The 24,991-nt window shown below is 35.9% G+C and overlaps 1 protein-coding gene across 1 annotated transcript in view; it reads right to left on the minus strand.

Moving 5' to 3' along the window:
* Positions 1-2,593: 2,593 nt before the first annotated feature.
* The window catches only part of IFT74 (intraflagellar transport 74), a 42,331-nt gene continuing 19,933 nt past the window's right edge, over positions 2,594-24,991 (minus strand). The window contains exons 11-21 of the mRNA XM_075726778.1: positions 23,787-23,930; positions 23,087-23,127; positions 21,759-21,838; positions 21,627-21,629; positions 18,544-18,597; positions 13,716-13,813; positions 12,609-12,735; positions 8,484-8,647; positions 7,730-7,855; positions 5,231-5,291; positions 2,594-3,454 (exon numbers count right to left, since the gene is read on the minus strand). Coding sequence (XP_075582893.1) covers positions 3,339-3,454; positions 5,231-5,291; positions 7,730-7,855; positions 8,484-8,647; positions 12,609-12,735; positions 13,716-13,813; positions 18,544-18,597; positions 21,627-21,629; positions 21,759-21,838; positions 23,087-23,127; positions 23,787-23,930 — 1,014 coding nt within the window. The 3' untranslated portion in view covers positions 2,594-3,338. The remainder of the gene's footprint in view (positions 3,455-5,230; positions 5,292-7,729; positions 7,856-8,483; positions 8,648-12,608; positions 12,736-13,715; positions 13,814-18,543; positions 18,598-21,626; positions 21,630-21,758; positions 21,839-23,086; positions 23,128-23,786; positions 23,931-24,991) is intronic.

A 24,991-nucleotide genomic window follows, 5' to 3' on the forward strand; every position in this document is an offset into this window, starting at 1 on the left:
TAATGCCTCAAGTGGGATCTTCCTGGAGGAGGACCAGGTTAGGAAACTTTTAAGCAAACTGGACATACATAAGTCCATGGGGCTTGTTTGGATTCATCCACATGTGCAAATGGAGGTGGCTGATGGTGTTGTGAGGCCATTCTTGATTTTATTTTTTTCCCATGGTGACAGGGAGAAGCTTCTGGAGACTGAAAGAAAGCAAGTGTCACTCCTATCTTCAGGAAGAGCAAGAAGAATGAGATAGGGATCTACAGGCCAGTCAGCCCCACCTCAATCCCTGAGAAGGAGATGGAGCAACTTATGCTGGAAACCCTTTCCAGACACATGAAGGATGGGAAGGTGATCATGAGTAGATAGCATGGATTTATGAAGGGGAAATTATGCTTAACCAACCTGGTAGGTAACTAACTCAGTGAGCAAGGAGAGAAGGGTGGATGTTGTTTACCTCAAAACTAGCCGGGCATTTGACATGGTTTCCCATAAATCCTCATAGACAAGCTGACAAAGTATGGGTTAGGTAAGCGGACAGTGAGGTGGACTGAAAACTGGCTTGTGTGATTGGTGGCGCAACGTCCAGCTGGAGGCCAGTCAGTAGTGGAGCACCCCGGGGTGGATACTCGTGCCAACACTGTTTAACCTTTTCACTGATGACCTGGATGCTGGGTCAGAGTGCCCCCTCAAGAAGTTTGCAGATGATACAAAGCTGGGCAGGAGCAGCTGATGTACCAGATGGGGGTGCCGCTGTTCAGAGGGACCTTAACAGGCTGAAGAAACGGGCAGACAGGAATCTCATGAGGTTCCACAAAGGTAAGTGCACAGTCCTGCCCCTGGGGAGGAACAACCCAGGCACCCATACACACTCAGAGCTGAGTGGCTGGAAAGCAACATTGCTGAGAAGGACCTTGGGGTGCTCCCTGGTGGACACCAAGCTGACCATGAGTCAGCAATGCATGGCAAAAAAGTCCAACAGTATGCTGGGGCGTGTTAGGAAGAATATTGCCAGCAGGCTGAGGCAGGTGATCCTTACCTCTACCCAGCCCTGGTGAGACAGGTGAGCAGAAAAGATTTTAAATTCTTCCACCCCATAGATGCTGCCACTTAATTAATGTCCTCTCAGTTTCAAGTCATAGGATAAAACGCATAAAAGGCTGCCTGGGTAGAGAGACCTGTTACTGAATTAGTGTCTTGATAGACACACAGGAGCTTTGGTGAAAGAACGCCGTGTGTCTAGTACTTAAACTTGTATTAAAAAAAAAAAGATAAAAAGAGTTAAAGTAAAGGTTATTTTCACTGAGACGTTAGGAGCTAGGTATGGATACAATATACTCAGCTCACTACTGGGAATGAGTGATTAATTTCCTAGAGGGAGATCAAATGCCTGCTGCGTAGCTCACCATTTAGAATCCATACAGTTCTTTTCAGCCACGGCACTATGACCATGATCCAGGACCGTAAGGATGAACTGTTAAAAGAAGGAACAATTGATGACATTCTCAGACAGAAACAGGTAATCTGGAGAACCTTCAACAGAACACGGAAAACAACAGCATGCTGGAAAGAGGGCTTTTATGACAGACTAGTGAACACAACAAAAACCTGTAAACTTTACCATGCTATCTTACAGAATGACTACGAAGGAATAAAACCATCGCTGAGTGAAAGCGAATTTAAAGCAGTCTGTTTATTCAGTCTGCAGCTTTTTTCCTTTGTTCATTAAAATATGTTATTGTAGCACAAGTGGAATTCAGGAGGTGATCTCTCCGGCTGATGGTTTGATTGGTGAGAATATTAGACTTCAACTTTATCTCAGCAAATAATGGGCTCTCTCTGGAATAGCTGAAACTTTGACAGGAAGGAAGAGACATTAGTGGGAATTTCCCCTAGATAACAGTCCTTGGTTTATAGAAATCCTGTTCCATTATCTCTAAATATTATACAGACATAAATATACAGAGCGACAGCATTTACTGTGCTGAATTTGGAAACACAGTGCTCTCTGCAAGAATCTTCAATATTTTTGTTTTACATACCTCTCTATACTCAAAATGAAAATCATAGATTTGGAGAAATGTAGTGACAAAAATACAGAACTTCTAATGGACTCAGTGCATTTTCTAATCCTTTGTCCACTCCAGTTCTATAAAGTGAAGCATACAGTCTACTTCTTTTTTGGGAAACTTTTCTCAAGAGAGCAGAACAACTATAAATTCAGACCCCACTGGTTTTAATTATTTTTTGTAAAAGGCTAGATTACTGTCTGGCTAAGATTCCTATCTATAGTCAACTGTGCTTTTTTCTCTTTGATCAGGACTAGCTTACAACATACCAGGTGGAGGAAATTATCAATAGGTAGTGTATAATTACATTGCATGTAGAATGTGAGGGAAATATATACATGGAAACTTTATTTTATGTAAACATTTTCTGCAATTTCTGTATCATAAAGCACATTGTTATTTCCTTATCAGTCCTGTTTTTGTTCTATGTTGAAACTCTATGTATTTTTGTCAAAATAGAGGTTGCATATGACACTACAGCTTGAAACCTAAGGAAAAAAAAATGCAGAACATAAATAATTTTCCTTGTTATTTCCTTTATTGGTGAATACTACAAAAGTAAAATGCTCCATACAAGATCAGTATTAGCTATGTTTCACTACTTTTTATCACAGTTGTCTCCTTATAATTACATTAAAAAAATAGAAAGTAAGGAAGTTAATCAGTTCTCCACTGGGAAATGAAAAATTGCTGACAGATCCGAAGCACATTTGCTTTTATTGTAAGACTTTATACTATTAAGCAATTTGACTTAAAAGGATGCATCCTTAGATGTTTTCCTTACATGTTATAAATTGCTATTTAAATAGGGATGGTATGCTGATATTACCATTTATCTTATTATACACTTCATTTAAGATAATCCATATGAGAGCCTGTCAGTCAGTTCTTATTCAGGGCAAACTCCTGTTCTGTTTGGCAGGGATAGGACTACAAGACAATCAGAGATCCATTGTGTAAAGCAGACTTAAGTTCCACATTTGAGATGCAATCCAGCAATGGGCCTCATTAAAATGTTCTGATGACTTTACACTCACTGTACAGTATTTCCTTTTTATTTCTACAAGTTTCTAAAATTCAGAAGTTTATTTCTAAATTTTTTTAATGTTGCAAAAAGAGGGATACTATTAAAACCCGTGACTTCTAAAAACCTGGAAAAATACTTTTAAGAATATCTGTTGCCGTAGCAGTGAGCAAATGAGCTCAGTAGTGCAGCTTTCCATGCTGCCTGTGCACATCTCTCATTGTTGGTCCACTGGGGAAGGAAGGAAGTGCCTGGGTTCAGTTCTTGATGTTCTGTAAAGCTTCTATGAGAGCTCTGTTGTATTCTGTGACCAGCTTTCTCACGTTCTTCATTATTGGCTGGTAGTCACTCTCCTGACTTTTTGTTGCTATGACTGATTAAAAGAATTAAGGAAACAAACTGCCAGTATAAATATTAGCATAATTAGAGATTATAAGGGAACCACAACACAGTCAGTTTCCTTCTGTGAAAACTGTCAAGGGTTGCAAACAATGGAAAAAACTCAAATTGGGTCTAAAAGATTTACACCAATTTACTAGCTGCCATCTCATGCCAAGTGTGGTAAAAAAAGAGATTACATGCCTAAGTCAGTTTTGGTTTTGTATATATATGCAACAGGTCCCTCATGGAAGACTGCCCATTGTTACATTGCAAACAAAACCCATTTCAAAGCACTCAGCTATTTACAGCCTTACAGTCCAGCACTTTAGAACTCTGGCTACAAAAATCCCAGTCCAAGAAAGCAGGACCTTTCTTCCCACTAGCCCAAGCAGACATACAACTCCATATATAAGGGTCCGCACTTGGATAGGTCATACATTGTAGCAAGTTAAGAGGCACTTTTAATATCCTGATCAACTTTTTCTCTTGGTTTGTTCTAGATTTTTTTTCTGTTAGAAAAAATAGGATCCAAGATCCTTGCCTTAATAAAATATTCCTGTAGATCCTTCTTCATAGAAGAGGTGGCTCCGATTACATTATGTTGTCCAAGACTTTCTTCAGATTTCTTCTAAGAATTAGAGCACTTACCAGATACTAGAAATGGGATATTTGGTATATGAAGAAGATAATGCTATATGCAGATCCTATATTTTTTTATTTTTCCCAGTGGCTACACTATTACAGAATTGCCTGAAATATATTCTTGTGCCATTTTCTGAGACATGTAGCAATGTCTATTGTCCAAGACACAACACTGGATGATACAGTCTAGTTTTGCTGTTACTTTTACCAATTATATTTGTGCTATAATCATGTAACAGTGATTCTACGCATCTTTGAGATTTCAGATTTTTTGTTTCCTAAATAATTTTAAAGAAGTGGATTTATTGCAGTGAATTCAAAGTCCCTAGAATATAAAAGTGCAACTATGCCCTACTCAGATCTCTACAATAACTATGGACAATAGTACAAAACAACAAGAACCATCAATTAATATTGAAAAACTTTAGTGCTTTTGCTAATTTCAAAAAACTACCTTATGAAAGTCATTTGCAGCAAATAAGATTTTGGTGATGTTTTGGAAGGTCTTATATGATTAGTGGGATGTAGCTCTTTAATTAGCATCACATAATGAGAGAGCTACAATGCAGTTCCCCCATCCCAGCCTATTTTGCAGCTAAAGCATCTCCTTGTTGTATCTTACCACATTTATCTGATTTTTTTCCCTCTAATATGCCATTCGTCTTTTATTTTATAAGAAATACATATGCATACAATTTGTTATTTACTATTTCATCATTGATATTTATGGTGTTTTCAAACTGCAAAATACCAAGCAGAGTCACCATGCTATACAGATTTTCAAACAATACTACACTTGCTGGATAATTTCAGATAAGACTGGACAGATGTGAAGATGATCTTCGTATGAAACCTAATGACAAAATTGACCCAACAAGAAAAACTCCAGACTGCAAGACAAATCTTACGCTTTAGGACCCTGTAAAATTGTTTCAGACAACACATGCAAGTTTTGCTATATATAATATCTGTCAGCTAACCAGATATTTGCAAAGCATTGCCTTTCCCCTCCTCCCCTGTCTCCTGCTCCCCATTCCGTCCTGTCTTATTCTGCTGGAGGAAACAGACTTCTTCCTCAATTAATACAGTGCATGAATTTTACTGTATTCCTTAAAGAAAAGGATACATTCCTTCATCATAAAGTTATTTTGCTCATGGTGCTGCCACTTCCTCTCCAAATTTGTAAGCTAAAAACACAGAAATAGCCAAAAATGAAAATGATAATTATTACACATGTACTTTATACAAAGAATCTCCAAAAAATGTTGTATCAATACCTTGTACTCTATCACTTGATAAGATCAAAGTTATTTCACAAAAAACCCACAGAAATGAGAAACAATGGCAAAATTATTTTTAAAGCTGCCAATGATTAACCTGTATATAATTTAGCACTTCATACATCTGTTTATATAAAAGCACTGCATGCAACTACAGTGGTAGATGGAAAAAATCAGATTGAGAATTCAAGACCTGTCATATAGTGAAATGTGTAAGCAAGTCAGAAGTAAGAAGGTGAACACTGCAGGGAGATACTAATTCTCATTATACTGCATATCATTTAAATGATCTCTTCTTAAAATCAGTAAGATCTAAAATCACCAAAGATACAATATTTCCTGACACTGTCTTGGACTTTGAGCTATACAGAAGAAACTTCCTTACTTCCATAGTTAAGTTTCCTGTCTGATGCCAGAAGCTGTGATAAGAACAGAGCTGCAGCGAGAAGATTGTAGCAGTGTGGGTTAAGTGCTGGCACTTCTTCAATACTTTCAGCATCAACAGGAAACTAATGTGGACATTATATCGATGGCTGCTTCCTTACAATACAATTTTATAATATTTGTTTTTCTGATGCTACTGTTCAAAGTTCTGCATTTCAAGATATGCAGATGTTATTTTTAAATGCAAATAGTGAAAATCATTCTGAGACTAAACTTTCAGTGGAAACTAAAGTAATAAATTAGGGAAATACTGTGACATTTTACCTAACAGCTTATTCTTAAGCTAGAAGATATGACAATAGTTGCTGTACTACTCAAAATAAATCTTACAGTGAAGAATCAGTTATCTAGTGTACTGGTTCACAGCAACATGGCAGTCATTTATTTCCAAGATATGACATTTCTGACCAATTACCGTTTTTATTGCCCCCTTTGTAGATGTTGCTACATGCAATACAGCCGGTAAAGGAGCCTAGGTTTAAAATACTAATACATAACAAAAGAAATATTCCATGCATTTTTATAGTAACTCCTTGAATGCCACAACTCATACAGTCAACTGCTTGCAAAATCACCTAAACCCCTCAAGATATATAAACACTATTTGTACTTCAAAATGCTTGATGCATGTCAACTAATCAGCTATTTTAAGACATACCTTTATTCACTGTCATGACATTTATACTGATGACATAAAAAACAAACAAATCCTTTTTTCACACATTGAAATAGAACTGCCACAGCTTAATGAACTGAAGAAATGCTGTACAACTATTTTAATGTAAACTTTTTAGCACCATTATGCAAGTACCTTAACACTGGCTGGGTATCCATTTCTGTTTTACATAATCTCTAGGAGTAAGAATCTGATCTTGGCATAAAAAATATACAATATCTGAAGTCTTGCAGACTTTGGCATGCAGCTTTGGGGATTTATATCATCATCCTAGAGCTAGCCCAAAATGCTCATATGCTACAAGTGTATATGTATACCTCCTCATTTAGAACTGTGCCCCTCATCTGCTGCATAAAGTTCACTCCAAAAGGAAGTTAACTTAAACATGTACAAATATCACTTTCAGCTTTTAACTGAATTAGAAAAAAGTAACAGTTCCAAAAGACAAAGATCTCAACAACCTGAAACAACAAAACCCAGTGAAATACAGAGAAAATAATCGATTTCCATTTTTCAGCTTATTTTGAGGTTATCCATTTTCCCCCTGTGCATTCAAACCTATATGCCAGTAAAATTCTGTTGCCAAAAAGACAGCAATTTATGGGTGTTTACAATGGAAGAACCAAAGCTGCTCAAGAGTTTATAAACATCTTCTTTCCTGATTCACTTTTGAAATGCAAATGAAAATATACTCATATACCAAAGTTCCTTGGGTTTAAAGAAGCCTGAACAAACCTTAAAACTTCAGTGGTCTGCAAGGAGCAGAAGGACTGGAAAAAGGGAAATGGAATAGTACAGGTTGCAAGAAAAAACTTACCACCATAACTTTAAAAGCAAGAGGGATCTTATCTAATTAGTAGTTACTTTTTATCCTGTAGTTTCTTTCTAAGTTGGTCCTCAAAACTCCACAAGCAAAGGAAGGGCAAAAGGGAAGAGTTCTGAGCAAGATTAGTACAAACACTTAAACAAACGATTCACACAATTTTTCAGCTCGGACAGACCTCTGCCTAGCAACTTTGAAATCCAAAGCTTACAAGAAATTTATTGGCATGATATTAACTTTTGTTTGAAAACAGAAAATATGGCTATGCATTTACAACACATAACTTTGAAAACTCCCTGAGAAGGAATAAACTGATTCCATCCACCTAATGCTTCATGTGTGTAAGAAAACCGAAACGGTGATAGAAACAACTGAAGAGATAATATGTAGTTTGAGCTATACCTGAGAATGTGTCTCATTCTCTTGCAGCTCTCTTTTTAGTGTTTCATACTCTGTATTCAAGTGTTCCATTATTTTCTTGAAAGCATGGCTACGTTTTGTTAATTTTTCTTTGTCATCCTGGAGTCTCTAGTTGGAAAAAAATCAAACTGATTAATGGATGAGTTCATTTTCTGTGGGCTACAGACAAATTATTTTAATTCAGCTTTCAAGATACTACTTTTTCTTCCTTTCAGAACAGGATCATATGCATAAAGAACTCATAAGGCTTTTCTCTAGCAACACATGCCGTATCCTAAAGATAATATTCGATGGTTACGACCAAGTTGTAGGCTTAGACCATACCATATCAGCACAAGTGGGAACGCTGATGTTAAGAATTTGTAGGAAATTTATCACATGTAAAATGGGACGTGCTCTAGATGGAGTTTGTCTTAGAGCAAATACGCACAGGTTAGATTTTTTTCTTTTTTGTTTGGGTTCTGTGGTTCATGGGTAGCCATAAGTTATAGCAGAAAAGTTCAGATGAATCACTAAAATAAATGGGAAATTTTGTGGAAGGAAGTTATCAGAAGGTATCTAGCTGATAGCCTGCTACATGTACCCAGTTAGTAAGTCACATATATAAGCAGAGAAGCATTTGGATTCATCTGCACTGGTCAGTCAGGATTGTCAGTTATAGACCTGGATTGCCCTCCACTAGGTGCTTAAAACCACACAAGTTCTGTATAATCCAAGTTTTCAGTCCTTTCATTACCTTCTTCTTCTCTTCTCCTGATGCTTTCAGAGCTGGCAAATTATTATAGACCTCCAACTCCATTTTTGTTTGTTCAATTTTGTCTTTAAGAGAAGCCAGTTCATCAACCATCTTGCCCTCCAAGAGTTCCATCTTCTGTAGGTCCATCTGCAGTTTTTGACTCTCTAGATCACCAGATACACAATCTCTAATTAACAGTACTTTTTATTTCATAATACATTGCCCGGTATATACAGGTTTATGCTATATTTACGCAATACAAACAGCTCCTGCATATCTTTCTGATTTTGATATTCATGGGAATGTTAATGTCAATGAATGAAAACAATCTGATCTTCACAATCGTCCCATAAGACAGACTCCTATATCACAATTACTGTATTAAACTCCATAGTGAAGACTAATGAAAATATGGTGATTTTCTATATCACACTGTGGTATTTCTATTGTTACAGTTGTTTATAGCATCAGTCAATTTCAAGTCTTAAAGCAGTGGTGATACCTTACAAAAAGTTGACTGCAATAATGCAGACAATTAAAAAAATATATTTTTGTTAGTTTTTTAGCATCATGTTGTTTTCATTTATGTTGCTTGTATATGATAAAACTTAGTTTTATGAGAGTAAATAGCCAAATTTGCTTTAAACATTTGTTCTGTACAGGAGAACACTTCCATATCTCCACAGAGTAAGAACTGTCATAGCTTACAAATTGAGCATGTACTACAATAGACAGCATTTACTTCTGACAATCCATTAAGAAGAAACACCAGAGATACAGGTAATTAAAGGAGTTGGTAGTATGGATGATTTCTTATATGAAGAGAGAGGTAAAAACTGAAACTGCTGAGACATGAGATGCGAAAGAGAGGACACAATAAAGATACACAAAATAAAAAATATACTTTGATCCAGTTTTGGGGATAAGTTATCCACCCTGAGTGTGGAAGGGCTCGATGTGGCTAGACTTGTTTTTGACGGTTTTCTGACCTGCAGCCTTGTCATTGTATTTTCTTCATGTTCCTGAACATTCAAACACATGGCTACCTAATCTTATGTTTCAGAACTGTGTCTGACACAGAAGAATGATATAAATAATGCAGGAGTTTTCCCTACATTCTAAAATATCAGGCAAAGTGGACTATTGGGAGGGCTGAGACAGCACGAAGAAAATTCTCTCGGCATAGATTATAGAATCATAGAATCGTTTAGGTTGGAAAAGGCCTTTAAGATCATCCAGTCCAACCATTCACCTAACATTACCAAGCCCACCACTAAACCAGTTAAGGGGAGAGTAGCAATTTCATGTTTCCTGGCTTGGTGGCTGGATTATTTATAATGAAAGTAAAAACTAGGAATCATGGTATATTTTGCTTACACACTCATATTTGTGCCGATCATCTGGAAAAAGGGTAGGAAATTTTCTCCCCAGCTTAACCAAGGCAGTATAGATCTTTATGGCAGAAGGGAGTGGATGTGTATTTGTGACAGAGAGAGTTCACCTTTCCAACAACGGTGGGTATCGTTTCCTTAGTGGAATTATTTGGGAAAAATCTCACCTGATCAAAACCTGTCATAGCAAGATTTTGGTACTCATCTCTTCTCATTTTTTAGAGTGAAATATTGGCTTTAATCAACATTTCTGGCTTATTACAGAGTGCTTTGGTGATTTCTTTAAGAACCTCAAAATAAAAAAAAAGACAAGCCAAGATTTTTGTGTACAATATGTAATTATCCTGAGGAACACACTTCCTTAACGTAAGACTGAAAGGGTCCTGTATGTGCAAGGAGCACTTACATAAATACAAAAAATTTCCATACCGGTAAAAAGAAGGGTTTAAAAATAAAAGGTTTGGAACTGCACTGCATGTCTGTGATTCAATGTTTATGCTGTCTTCCACCCTAAAGGGCTTAAGAAAACACTTTCCCTGTGTCTAGAATATTTCATAACTGCCAATAGTTTCACTTTGAAGTTCCTGGTATTGGTCTATGTCAGATCCTAAAACACAACTGAACAGACCACAGCTCTACTCCTCTTGTTCCTACGGCACTGCGGTTTAAAGACAGACAAATGCTTAAGGACCTCGGTAAATTAGGGCTTTAACATTAAGAATGGTAAGAAATAGAATTATAAAATATAAATAATTCAAATTGGAGAGAAATAGCAGGAAACAACTTTAAATTTTCTTAAGGATTTATTTAGGCCTAATCACAGCATTTTTGGTTTTGGCATAGTTGTTCTAATATTTATATTTTGTTATTTTAAAATAAAACATAGTTGACTAATTGGGATTTATTTTACCTGTAAAGATTAATAATAACATAAATGCCAAAAAGCCAGAAAGGATTCTTAGACTGTTTTGTCTATATACTGATAAAAACTATGTTGAGACAGCAATGGGCTATTCCTATCCATTCACACTTTCTGGAATAAAGGGAAGAAAAGGGAAGGGGTGAATTTTATCCGTCATGTAAAAAACTCAAAACTAAAAAACCTCAAAACTTCTCTAGGGGAAGAGACAGGAAGAGGATGCAGCCTAGTTCCTTCTGATACGCCATGAAGTGGCAGCGTCTAGCAGGCAGTGTGTACACAGTAGCAAACTCTCAGACCAAACTACAGTGACCCAGGGAAATGTTTTTGGGAAACCATACCATCAGCACTTTTGTTTACTCTTCATGGTTTCCTTTTCTTCCCTTCCCCCCCCCCCCCCCCCCCTTTTTTTTTAAGGATTCTGCTGGTGGACTTTTTTTATCTTTGCTACGGCAAGAAAATATGGAAATCCAGATTTTAATCACAACAAAAGAATCCTGAAGATGACTGTGCTATAATTCAAGGGTTAGGAAGAACTTTAACTGTGCAAACTGAACATTCACGGTATTTTTGAAAGAATCTTAAGTTGTTTATTACAGTATCTGTGATTTCTTGCTTTCAGAAGTTTACTTATGAATCATTTAAATGGTCTGTTGAAAATTATGTACGGTAACTTCCCTCTCTCCCCTTGCAAAGAAATAAATATGTCTTTCAATAATGTCTCTATAGTGCTATGTGCTTCCGGAACATCCTTATATTGTAAAGCAGTAAGAATTGATGCTTACATGACAGGACAAAAAGTCATATTTGAACTTGTAATGTATGGCCCAGCTTTTTAAACTACGCTAGAATTGCAAAATGAGTATTCACAGACAAGCGAACAAGCAAACACAAAATGTTCAAACACGCAACGGAACAATCAATTTCTGTAACACTTTGTGCATAACAACTTCTTATTTGCACGTAACTACTTTGAAGTTATAACACAGGCTCCTATTTTGAAAATTACTAACAAGTACAGCACGTAATAACCTTCTAACAGAATGATTTATGGTTCTTAATTCCTGCCCCTTCCTTTCAGCCAAACAAACAAGGAAAGGCTTGCTGAACCAATAATGATATTGGCAACGGCTTAGAATTATGAGAACAATTCCACTATGAACAGTGCAAATAAAGAACTAAATAGATACTTGTTACGGAAATGAAAGAAAAATGCTGTCTGCTTTTTGAAATTATAGGCAAGATACTGCAGATTCTTACACTTAATTTTAAGTATTTGTGTATTTCCAAAATGAAGTCAAAATGAATATTCACTTTGCAGAATCAAAGCCTGAGAATTTGAGAGCTATTCGCTATGGTTGCCAGTTATTCTCCCATGGTACGTACCCCTTTAGAAAAGCAGAAACCGTAAGTAAGTGATACTAAGAACTACATTTACATATAATACATGGTTATGTAACTGTGGAATTCTCTACCTCGATTTCTTAAACACTATTTTAAGATTGTGAAAAACATTTATTTTGAGGTGAATATTAGTAAAGTCAAACTTCTAGCTCAAAGAACATTGTGCCCCTGTATTAAAATACATGTTTAACATATATCTGTGCAAGTAAGCTCATCATTTACTGATGGTATTAAGTTAAATACTCCTGAGGAATATAAATAACTTGTTACCCACAAGAGTTTGAATTCATCAACTTGCCACTATATTTTAATATTTGGAGATCACTGATCTTGTACTTGTTATTAGTGTAACAACTGAGGTAAGTTTAATTTTTTTAAGGAATGAATTTGAAAATTCATTGCTAATCTCACCTGTAATCAGATTCTTAGCAGTGCTCTGTGATTTCTGCATTTCATTTGATTTGAAAGTGAGGTCTTCCTGCATAATCTTCAGCTCTTGATTGGTAACAGATGAAATTTGTTTCATACGATTCACATTCTGTGTGTTACCAATAACAATAATGTGAACATGCTGTATCTTTGAAACAACAAACGGTAACTGGACAAGTGAAAAACTCTCCTGACGTAGTGCGTTGTCTATTATTTGGCTTTTCTACTACAAAGACTACAAAATACTGGAAATAACCTGAATGGATTTAAATGTGAATGATTTTCATTCTGCCAACTTTTGATAAAAGATATATTGAAAAGCCAGTGAAGATGAAACAAAAATGCAGCAGGTATAAACTGTGTTGCCATATCGATCTCTTCAAAGTAAGTATCATTGCCTAAAATGTACTTTATGGTATACCACAATGAAAGAGTTAGAAGACAATTAAAGTGATGATATAATCAAAGTACTACTCAGCTGAAAGATTTCTATAAGATAAAAACATCCATGAGTACCAAAAATGTTAAAATAAAAAAATGTTTGAAAGTGCAAAAAAATGGCAGACTGCAAATGGGAACAACTTCTAAACTGTTTACATTAAATATTACACAGCAGGGTTTTCCAGACATAATTTTAGTAGATCAGAGAGACAACTGGAATATTGTCAGTTAGTTAATAGTAGTGACAGAATACCCATGAACTGAGATTTGCAGACTTTAGGCAAACAAAACATTGCAATAGTTTTATTTGCAGTATTCTGAAATGTTTATCATGAATGGAATAATATACATTATAGCAATGATGATGAGTTACAGCAATTATGCAAAGTTTTCTTTTATTCTGGTCACAAGTATTATCTAATGTTCAAAACTCCTTCCCCAGAAATGAAGACAAATTAAACAAATCTTTTTTTTTTTTTTTTTTTAAACTACAGTTGTACATGGTTTAATGTTTAATCCTCTTAAGAGATTATTATGCAGATACTGACTGGATAATGTATAAAAAAACCATCCTTCTTTATCCATTCATTCTCCTGTTCTGTGCTTCTGACCTCCTAGCTTGCCACAGGAGGAGAGAAATGCACTTACCCTGCTTGAGTGCTCCAGGAGTGCAACAATATTAGCTTCTATTTGGGCCTTTCGTTCCAATTCCTGATTCTTCACCTCTTCAAAAGTCTCAAGAAAATCTAGAGATCAACAAATATGATAAAGGCGGCTTCTATCTGCATGGGTACAGCACAAACCCTTGTTGTTTCCAGTCAAAACTTTGTATTAAATTGATAAGCTGTACAATTTCAGACAGGTTAGTTTAATAGTTTATCTAACAGGCAGGTGGTAGAGTCCTTGAGACTTGCCCCCTTATGGGTTGGAAGGAAAAAGAGGACAATTCTTCCAGAGACATATGTTTGTCTGATTAATAACATGAGGTCACCACCTTCTTGGACACTGTTTACATGACGGTTGCCACCCAAAGGGAAAGGATTTTCATGACCATCATTTCTGACACCTTTCTGAATGCTTGTCCCTGCAGCAGTAGGTATTCATTTTTCTGAAAGTTATCAAAATGGGCTATTGAACAAAGGAAACAGGTGACTTCACTATCTCTAATGGCCTGGACTAAATGCCAAACAGTGCTAAGGACCTGAGACCAATATTCACCTGGTATCATCTCTTTCTTTCTGTATGATGTCTCCTTGCTACATCTTTAATTAATGTTCATTCGAGTAAGTGTCCAGCTGAATCTGACAAGACAGTTGTAACGCTGGTATGCACTTTGTGTTTGTGTCCTAGGCATACTACATTGTATTCCTGGTGACAGACATATTGAAAACAATGTGCTGGAGACATCACATGGAAGTCAGAGGTCCATCAAGATGCCGCCCAAGGGCTGTAAGTTATGATCATCCCTCTCCTGCTGGGTCTCCTCCTGAAACATGGCTTATACACAGAGGAGCACTCAGGAAATGTGAGAGTTTGTAAACTTTCTAGCTGGTTAGATAATAGTAAATTCAAGATGGATTATTTGGGAAGAGATAAAGAAGACAGGAGGAACTACTTAACGGAAATACTGACAAATCCTGACTAGACAATTGTGGATCCCAGAGCATCCATCCATTTTTTTAGAAACACCTAATTTTTAAATTCTTTAGCAATAAGACATTTATGGATAAGAAAACTCTTGTAATATCTGACATCATCTGCAATGCTGTCCAAGAGTTAACAGAGATGCTTCACAGAGCACAGCTTCTAAAACTTTTAGAGGGGAAAATGTGCATTATTGGAGCCAGGGGACAATACTAAGATAGGACAAAGACCATCTCTGAGGCACAGATTTCAGGATGAAAGACACTTGGAATTCTTAGAGGTCAACAAATGGCATTAGACAACACATTTGTAATGTGCACAGTTGATTGCTGAAAATAATGACTAGTTCTGATGCAGATTCAGTTGGCTTAAAAAGTTGAAATAAAGTTTCAGTCCACCTGACACCGACTATTAACTGTTGAGAACAGTACCTGGCAAGAATGTAAGAAGGTTTACCTTTTGCCAACACTGCTGTGAACTAGTAACCAGAAACATAGTTAAAACCAAAGCTTAAACAGCCCGCAATGGAAAAAATCTAGTTAAGTCCCAAGAGCTGAATAAGACCATTGCCAGGTCTGTTTTTCCCCAGTACCCAGGCTGAAAATGAAGCTACCCTTAGAAAGGGAAGTTTTATTTTCTCTCTGTGATGTTCTTTTCCTTCAGAATGAACTTGTCTTGTTTTATCTTAAAGATAGCACAATTATACTTTAATAAGAGGAGCAACAATGACAGCTCCAAAAAGAGCTCCTTCCTCAAAGGGAACTTACCAGATATTTCATACCATCTGTTGCTGTGAAATATGGACAGGAATTTTCTACACTAAGAAAATATCTGAGCACAACGGAAGTAAGGGAAAGGCAGTAAGGAAAGTAAGAGTATTGAAATTCTCACTTCATGTTTTTTGTTTAAAACATTGGAGATGTTCTTTCCTTTTTTGTTTAAAAAATTAAGTGGGTAGTTTTTACAAAGAGAATCACTCAGATAACCTAACACAAAACTTTCAATCACAGTTAACTCTTTAGTTCTCTAGTAGCGAGCAAAGGCTTCATTAACATCTGTCTCCTGTGGGGGTCTAAGCCACTTCTTTTCAACATAACAGATGATGCCATGGGTCTTTGATGTGTCTTTACAAGAGGTCTTAAATAAGTTCATTGCAATATCTTGATAAACCTGTTTATTTGCTTCTAAAGGAAGCTGTAGGCAATGAGGATATTGAATCTTCCAAAGCATATACATAGGGAAGGCACAGGAATGAAGTAAAAGCGCCTTCATGAAAGAAAAGCATTCTCACACATTCAAAAATATGAAACAAGAGAACAAAGCTAAAGCACTTTACATCCACAAATATATAATTTTATAAAACTGAGCCCAAAACACTGGAATTAGAACCTAAGAATCATACCTATATGATTTGACTAGTGTTTTTCTCATTTGGCATTCTGGACCTTTTTACGTGGGTTTTTTCAAACCGTCTTGGAATTTATTTAGAAACATTAAGTAAGGTCCATATTTACATCTCATTTCATGTCTTTCTGCAGGCAGCTTTCCTTTTCATCACACCTGTCTGACGGACCTTGTTTCATTTGAGCGCTATGTGTTTCACAGATTCGTAAAAAACTGAATGGAAGAAACTGCAAGAGGTCATCTAATTAATTCACTTGCTCCAGGACAAGAACAACTGTATGTCAGTAATTCGTATTTGTCTATACTCTTCTTACAGACAACTCATGATAGATACTCTACAATTCTCCTGAACAATCTGTTCCAACATTTGGTGAGTTTTAATGTTAGTAAGTTTTTTATAATATCCAATACAAAATCTTTTTGCAAATATTTGTGTATTACTCCTTTTCTGTCCTGCATGTATATGCAGAGATGGATTGTTCGCTTATTATTTGAAACAGCTTTTTTACACATTTGATGACTGTCACAAATTCTCTAAAATTTTAAAAGACTTGTTCTTTAGTATTTCCTTACAAGTCATGCTTTCTGTGTCCCTCATCAGTCTCTCTTCAAGACTGCCAGCCTCTTTCTTTATGTGCAAAACTAGAGACAATACTCCAATTGGAAGCCTTCCTCAATGCACAGAGAACAAGATTACTTCTTGTGTTTGACAAATTACACTCCTATGTATACCTACTGCTGTGGTATTTCCTCTTCCCTGTTAGGGTGATACGGCTGAGCCGTGTTCAGTTTGCCTTTCCCTGCAACTCTGAGCCATACCACAGAGCTGTGCCTGATGAACTGCTCCCTATTCTGTACTTTTGCTATTGAGTAATCAACTCTCCCTAAGTGTATAAACTTAGACTTAATCCTTTTTGAACTTTTTGTACTTCATTTCTAATCTGCTGTAAGTATTTTAAATTCTAACCCTGTTCTCCAACATGGTTTCAGCTTTTCTGCAAAACTATGTATTTAGTCTCCTGTCATCCAACTGATTAATAAAAATATTGACTAACCTGAACATCCAACACACTTGCAAAACTCTACTCAATACATCCTTCCATCTTGGCAGTGAATCCTTCATAATTAACAATTTTTTTAATCAAATGCAGAGTATATATTAATAAGGGACAATATTTCCCTAGCTTGCTTCTAGGAACACCACAAGACAGCAGCAGCAGATGTATTGAAATCAAAGTACAAATCATCTGCTGCTCCTCCTTTATTCTGCAGTATTTTTCTGTCAAAGAAGGAAATTAGTTGTTTGTTCCTTACAAATCATTACTAGTGCTATTCATATACCTGTTTCTGTAACGTTTACAAATTGTTTGCTTGCTTATTTTTTCCACAGTCTTTCTGGATATTGACACTAAGCTGACTGGTCTATACTTCCCTGGCTTGTCTTCTTCAAGACAGGTACCATTTGCTCTCTTCCCATCTTTAAGATTCCTGCACATTCCCCCAAACCTCTCAGTTAATCTCAAACAGTTCTGCAACTGCATCAATATCCTCTGATAAAGGGCAGAAGCAGAATCAAAACCCAAAAAGTCAGAAGGATCATGAGGCCCCACTTCCACAGTCTGTGTTTGTACTGAAAATCAAGATCAAGTGAGCTTTTGCCCTTCTGCTTCTCAGGAAATCAGGTAATTTGAAATCGCAGAAACTCTCTAAGTATGGTCTTATCCATCTTTCCTTATTGTCAGCTGAGACCTTTCTTTCAGTATCATGCCAGCTGTAAGTTATCCTGAACACTTTTAGGGAACACTGTTACAAAAAGGTACTATATACTTTGGCCTTCATGGCATATTTATTGATCATTTTCCCCTTTTGCTGAGTAACAGACCAACTTTTTTTGTAAGCTGCCTACTACAGTGTGCTAGCAACAGGGTGTATTTTAAAAACAGTTCTGTCTTCATCCTCTGTTAGTTGCTGCTGAGGTCTCTACAACATTAGAACCTTTTAATATGGAAGAAAGTTTTAGTAGCATTCATCTCGAAGAAACAGATATGAGAAGCTTTAAAAAATTACGTGATGTCTACACTTGTCCATTTTGAAGTTCTGCTTTTAATCAGACCTGAACAGCTGGTTTTATATATCTTTTATTTAAATTAATTTTAAAATTAATTTCAGCCTTGCTTTCATAAAATAAAGCTGTGTTCCTAAGACCTTTAATGTTTGACGAAAAGCCTTGAAAGATGCTCCAAATATTTGTGACTGTCCTGTAAGTCCTAAGATATCAATGATCTTGTCCTGAGGTAGATCACAGAAACTTTATGCAAAGATCAGAACATCAATTCTTTTCAGCTCTAAATTAACTGAGTGTTAACAATACAAGAAAACCTGCATTTTAGTGGAATTAGGCCTAATTAAAGTATGTTAGACAACTTACTGTCCATGCTTTCTTCCCTCTTCTTCAGCTCCTTGTATTTCCAATTTTCCTCTCCTGCAAGAGATGTAACATTGATTTAACTTTATATTGTCTCAGTCCTGGATTCCTTTAGGTAGGCAAAATGTCAGTTTTAAAAATAAAAATTCTACATGCCTAGAAACTTCAGGACTCATCCCATGTCATTTAATGTAGTCACTTCAACTGACTATGTCATACACACTTTTACATTAAAAAAAAACCCTAGCTTAATAAATCAGCCTCAATGCAGCTGTTAGAACCTTTTAGAGGTTAGATTTTTTGATAAATAAGAGTGGGATAAATACTTGGTTTGAACAAAGGAAGTTCATAGGATTTTTCTGAAGTCAGGTGAATTTCAATAATAGAGAACAAATGCTTTTGTGTATTTGGGCACCATAGTTAAAACTTTCTGCAGCTCTGTTTAACATATGGGCCATTTCAATGGCACTTTCACATCTTAGAATGGACTTTCATAAGGTTATGCAGCTTGTAAGCAACAGTGTGACAATCTCAGGGAAATAAACAGGAAAACTCTACAAGCAATGGTATAGGAAAATAAAATGCACAGAAAACTTTCAACAATTAAGTTTCAAAGAACATTTCCATACACATTCTTTATAGTGGTATCAGGAGTAATGAAAAACATACAATACGTAATTCACTCCATCTTTAAATCTGACTACTGTCTATAAATAACTCTTTATTAAAATGTACTAGTAAAGTGGAAGACCTGATATATCTGTCACAAGTTTCAGGAAGATAAGACAATTCACTTCATAAGAATAATTTTAAGTTTCAAACATCTAAATTTTTAATTGTTTGAGTCTTGGTCATTGATTAATTTTCAGCATAATCTTGTAACTGTAAAGAATGCAAAGAAAAAGAATGAAGTAGATACAGATATAACTGAGCAAGCAACTTTCTCCAGGTCTTTTTACTTGTACACCCCCATGCTTTCCTTTTTATCTAGTATATACAAACAATAAGAACGCCTGTGGGCCCCTAAGGGACTGTGATTCTGCTTCAGCTTCCTTGCAGCTGTGGCTTTGTTCCTTGCTGGACTCTCTCTTTCATTTTGCAAGTCAAGTCTCCAATACTTAATAACCCAGTCTGTTCTACTCTTAAAAAGTCTGCTTACAGTGAGGCATGAAGCAGAGAGCTACATCATCTGCCAAGTGTTTAAACAAACAAACAAAAAAATTGAAATAAAGACCACAATTTTAAAAATGTCTTTACAGAAGAGTTTTCTTTAAAATATGGCATTATTACATCAATATCTTAGCCTCTCATGCAATTTATGAAGTGTTAAGTCTATCCCATTATGAGTTAATGTTTATATTGACTAATCAGTTAAAGGTAACTGCTAATATATGGAACATATAATAAGTGGATGAATTTTTTACTTATTTAGATTTTCTTAAGTGAAAACTAAAAATAGTTATTTCTATTTATGGTCTGTTTATTTTGTTTTTCCTGCTCAAAAATATTCTTAGCACTAAAATATTTATCCTGAAACAGTCAAAAAATCCTTAGTTGTAATTTTTTTTTTTTCCACTGGCTATTTTACCTTAAATTTAACAAAAAAACTTTAAGAGCTGAAGTTTGGGGAATGCTTTGTAACAAACAGTTTAAATACTGAGCCAGAAGTAAGCTGACCGGGGAGGGAGGGAGGACAGGAATCTTGAGGACACACCAGGATGCTGATTTATAGCAGAAGTATGAATGGCCCTCTGGGATTCTCTCTCCATTCACTAGAGAAGAGGGCATTGGGAGTTTAGATTGCTGTGTCTTAAAGCTACTCCTTATAAATATCTTCTTTTTTTTCTCTATGTTATACCAATAGGTATCATTCCCTCTGTATTACACCACAAGATAACTTTATTCTGAATATCCTGACCATTCCTGATATGTTGACAGAGAGCACATGCTTTCTCCTACATATGCTTTAAACCCTCTTCTTCAACAGAGGTCTTTTTCTAAAACAGTGAAGACATACAGTCCAGCAATGAATGATTGTGTGTGTAAACCTAACTATAAAATGCGAAAAGCAACTCACTTCTTACCTTCTGCATTTCTCCAAAGGTACAAAAAAAGAGTTGCAAGCCAAACAAAAGGGAAAAATTAAAGCAGAATAGTGAAGTTGGCAATGATATTATCTGGAAACACGAAAGCTAATAAAACAGTCTTAACAAATTATTTGCACAAAAATACTGAAATATCTGGAGAAAGATGAAATATTTTGTAATGCAAAAGATGAGAAACAGACATATCAAACATTTGTTTAGGGTCAATTTTAGAAATATTTGTTCACCTTGAAGAATTTACACTTAATTTTACACTGATCACCCAAGAAAAGGTATAAAGTAAAAAGTACACAAACACATTAATTCATCAGTCCTATAGAATTTAAGTAACTTGTTACAAGGTTTTCCAGAAAGTATGCACGTATTTATGTAACTCCTATCTAAACAAGATTCCTTATAATTCGAAGAAGGTTTTCCATGTGATGATTTCCATTTTAAGGAAAATCTTCCGCAGCCGTTGAGGGCCTATGCACAAGCTAAGTTATGTCCTCCAGAAGCATAACTTCCAGTGCTAGGGCAAATCCCAACCTAACCTAGCCTAATGTACTACAGCAGGTGTTTGCTGGAGATAAGTTTCTAAGCTAATGCCATTTCTAGGCAGTTCCCAAACTCTTCTTGCAAAGATCAACCCAAGAAGTTTTAAAGACTGATAAATATAGTGCTGAATACTGTCTGCTTTACACGTTATTGTTAAGCATTCTCAATTCCACATTCACTGACAGTATATCAGATCATGTAAAACGTAAAATAAATAAAAGCTTTTCCAAAGCTGAGCTGGTTCTGCAATGCTGCCAGTAAGAGAAACTTCTATTCCTCCAGTAGTCCTAAAAATAAAATTGGGACACAAAACCAGACAGCCATACTATTATTTTATATGGCAGTTTTACTACTCAATATGAACTTGATGAACATGCCACTAAGGGTGGGTACTCCCCATCTCTCACATCTGAAAAGAAAAGCCTGTACCGTTAAGCACAAAACCTTCTTCTGATGGTGAATAATGGACATCTGCATAAGCCTAAAAGCTTCAGACAACTAATGTCCCTAACAATATGTGTTATGATATGAACACATGCAGCTCTGCATAGTCAGATTAGTCTCTGGTCATATTACCTTGATGATTCTCCAGATCCATATCAAGTCGTTGAATAACCTTTTTAAAATGGTTTGTTTTTTCTTTTACTTCTGTCAGCCTGACAAATAGATAATGAAACCCAAGGTTAAAAATGTGTTGTAAAATACTTATTTTTTAGGCAAAAATGGAGAGAAAAATCAAGAATAAAAATAGCAAACCTAAGTTTATCAAAATCAAAATAATATCAGGCAGTTTGCTGCTATTATAAAAGGTATATGTAAAGCATCTGTCACTTCAGTCCCTATATCTATTAAACATAAGTACTGGTGCTTTTTTATTAAAAACATTTTTTGTTGAGTCATCAGTGGTTCTTAACTTACTCAACCGGTCCCTCTGGCGGTTGCTATACAGCTTTGCAGAGGTAAAACATAATTGGTAAAATGCAACAAGGAACTTTATTCCTTAAAAATTACCTATGTGTTCACTAAAATCCATCAAGAAATTGCCAAGTAAAACCTTGTATTACATAATCAATCGAAGTGAGAAAGGAAATTACCTTAGAAACACTTCTATGTAAATTCTCAAATCTAATTCTGTTATTGTTTCTTTCCAGAAATTCTGTTAATCAATCTATTATCCAATCAAAGGTGCCAATGCATTAAAAATTAACCAATGATTACAGTTGGGAATACTGCTTAAAGGAATTTAAAATTGTTTCTAGGAGATTTCAGGAATTAGCTCAATTTTTCTGTTAACAGAGAGAAATCAAAAGGCTCAAAATCACAAAAATATTGTACTGTTTTATCCTCCCCCCCCCCAATACTATTTATTATAACATTTACCAGAGTTTCTGGAAAATCTTCAGAAAGGCCCAGTACCCAAGAATCAAGAAGCAATGCCCTGTTACTCTTTAGAACTGAACTTTCTGTAAGCAACTTTGTAACTCCTAAGTTTTAAGAAAACTTAAAACCTAAGTTTCAAGAAAATGTAAAAAACTCTTCAAACTGTGACTGCAGCATAATGTAGGCTCAACTTCACAGATGTCCCAGATGAGTAGCTCTTATGGATGAATGTCTTCTTCAGTCTTAAAGAAGTTTTTGTCAGTGCTATTATTGATTTATATTCTCAAGGCATGTTCATAAGGCTAGGAAGTATCTTGTTACGCAGATCTAAATGTCCTATCACTATAAAAGTTGTTTAGCTGAAACAGAAGGATATTATCTGTTCTCTGTGAAAGGCTAACACTAGCAGAGGCTCGAAATCGTGGTGATGTTCTAGAAGTCCATAGAAATATGTGATGGAATTCAACTATCTGTCTTTAGGGTCTAAATGTAATTTGTAGCAATGGTATAATGGGATTACTCACTGTCTTTCCATGCTTGCTATTTCTTGACTATCGTCCTTAACCTATAAAAAAGTATAACAACTTTAACATATGAAATAAAATCTACAAATGAAAAAAGGAAAATCAAAAATGATTTCTTAATTCAGTATACAGGGAATAGAAACTTGGCATATAAAATCACAAACTTGCTATCACATTGTCCAACAAGGGCTCTTCATTGAAGAGAAGTGATATGATTTAAGTATTGTGTATTCCAAATGTTCTCCTGCTTTCTCAATACACATTTAAAAATCAGACACACTTACCAGTGTCATTCAGTCCAATAATCCATATAGTATATATAGATAGTTACATAACACAGCATAGACCCTTGTAAACTAACTAAATTGTTCCTGGATTACTACGTCTGCCCAGCACTCCACAAGGATACCATCCTGAGTTATATTATAGAACTGTTCAGTAGGATCAGTCTTCCCACACCAACATGACCGATGAATTGGAGTAAGTCAACCAGCTGAAAAGCTGACTGTGCCAATTTTGCTTTGGCTGAAGCTGAAACACCCCATCCAGCTAATTCATTAACTGTTCTTAATTTCAGATGATTTGTGCTGCTTAAAGAGGAAATAAAGGCAAGATTCAAACCCAAGTATTTTCAAATATTATCATCCCTTAAAATACCGACTCAGAGAATCTTTTATGTGATAACATTTTATGTTCTTGCCTGCTTTAGTAATCTCTCTCTTTCCTCCTGTGGAGATTCCATGTTCTTATCCTCAGCAATCATTTGATCTCGACGTTCCTCAAGCTCATGGAGCTTTTCATACAGCTGCACAGCCTCCTGTTTCACCTGAGAGTGTGCTATTTCCTGTTGGGAAAAGCAAACATCCACTAGCTATTTTCAGATGGCAAAAGAGCATTGCAGAATTTACGCTTTAGTTAAGCAGAAGTTATCTATCCAACCCAAAGCATTCTATGATTCTATGATTCTATACATTGGAAGTGAAGCTTATTTGTTACAAACAGTACAGAAACAGTATAAACAATTAACTTTATAATCCATATTCTCAATATTGCATTTTCTGGAATAGAATATCCCAGTCAGCTACTTCTTACTTTATGAGTTCATCTTCAGGCCAATTTTCTGAGTAGACTTACTACTTCATCATTTCTAGGGAATCACAAACCATATACAGTACTCAAAAGGGCTGGATAAATGTCAAGTACTATTTGAAAGTTATACTTTCTAAATATAAACGACTACGTTTCAGCTCATAGATCCTTTTATCCAGGAAAGACCTAATATGGGAAAATTCTCCTCAATCTAGCAATATGACAGTGTATTAGAAGTGTGTGTTTATGTATGTATGTGGGATAAAAACTGTCTTAGCAGGCACCACTTTGTGCTTCAAATGCCAGTTGCTTTTGAAATGGAATGTGGAACAAGAAAATCATTCTCACACATCCTGACAGTTGAAAACATATTGAAAAATCAGGTGTCACAAATCCTTAGGAAGGGCGTGAATGATAATTTCACGTTTATCTTCAGAGAGTAATTCCAAATCAATCAAATGTCACTGTCCTGGTTTCGGCTGGGATAGAGTTAATTTTCTTCCTATGTAGCAGGCACAGTGCTGTGTTTTGGATTTAGTAGGAGAGGAATGTTGATCACACACTGATGTTTTAGTTGTTGCTAAGTACTGCTTTTGCTAGTCAAGGACTTTTCAGCTTCCCATGCTCTGCCAGGTGCACAAGAAACTGGGAGGGGGCACAGCCAGGACAGTTGATCCAAACTGACCAAAAGGCTATTCCATACCATAGGACGTCATGCTCAGGATAGAAAGTGTGGGGTGTTGGCCGGGGGGAGCGATCGCTGCTCGGGAACTGTCTGGGTATTGGTCGGCGGGTGGTGAGCAATTGCATTGTGCA

This window comes from Pelecanus crispus, chromosome Z (assembly GCF_030463565.1).
Source record: "Pelecanus crispus isolate bPelCri1 chromosome Z, bPelCri1.pri, whole genome shotgun sequence".
NCBI classification, from domain to species: domain Eukaryota; kingdom Metazoa; phylum Chordata; class Aves; order Pelecaniformes; family Pelecanidae; genus Pelecanus; species Pelecanus crispus.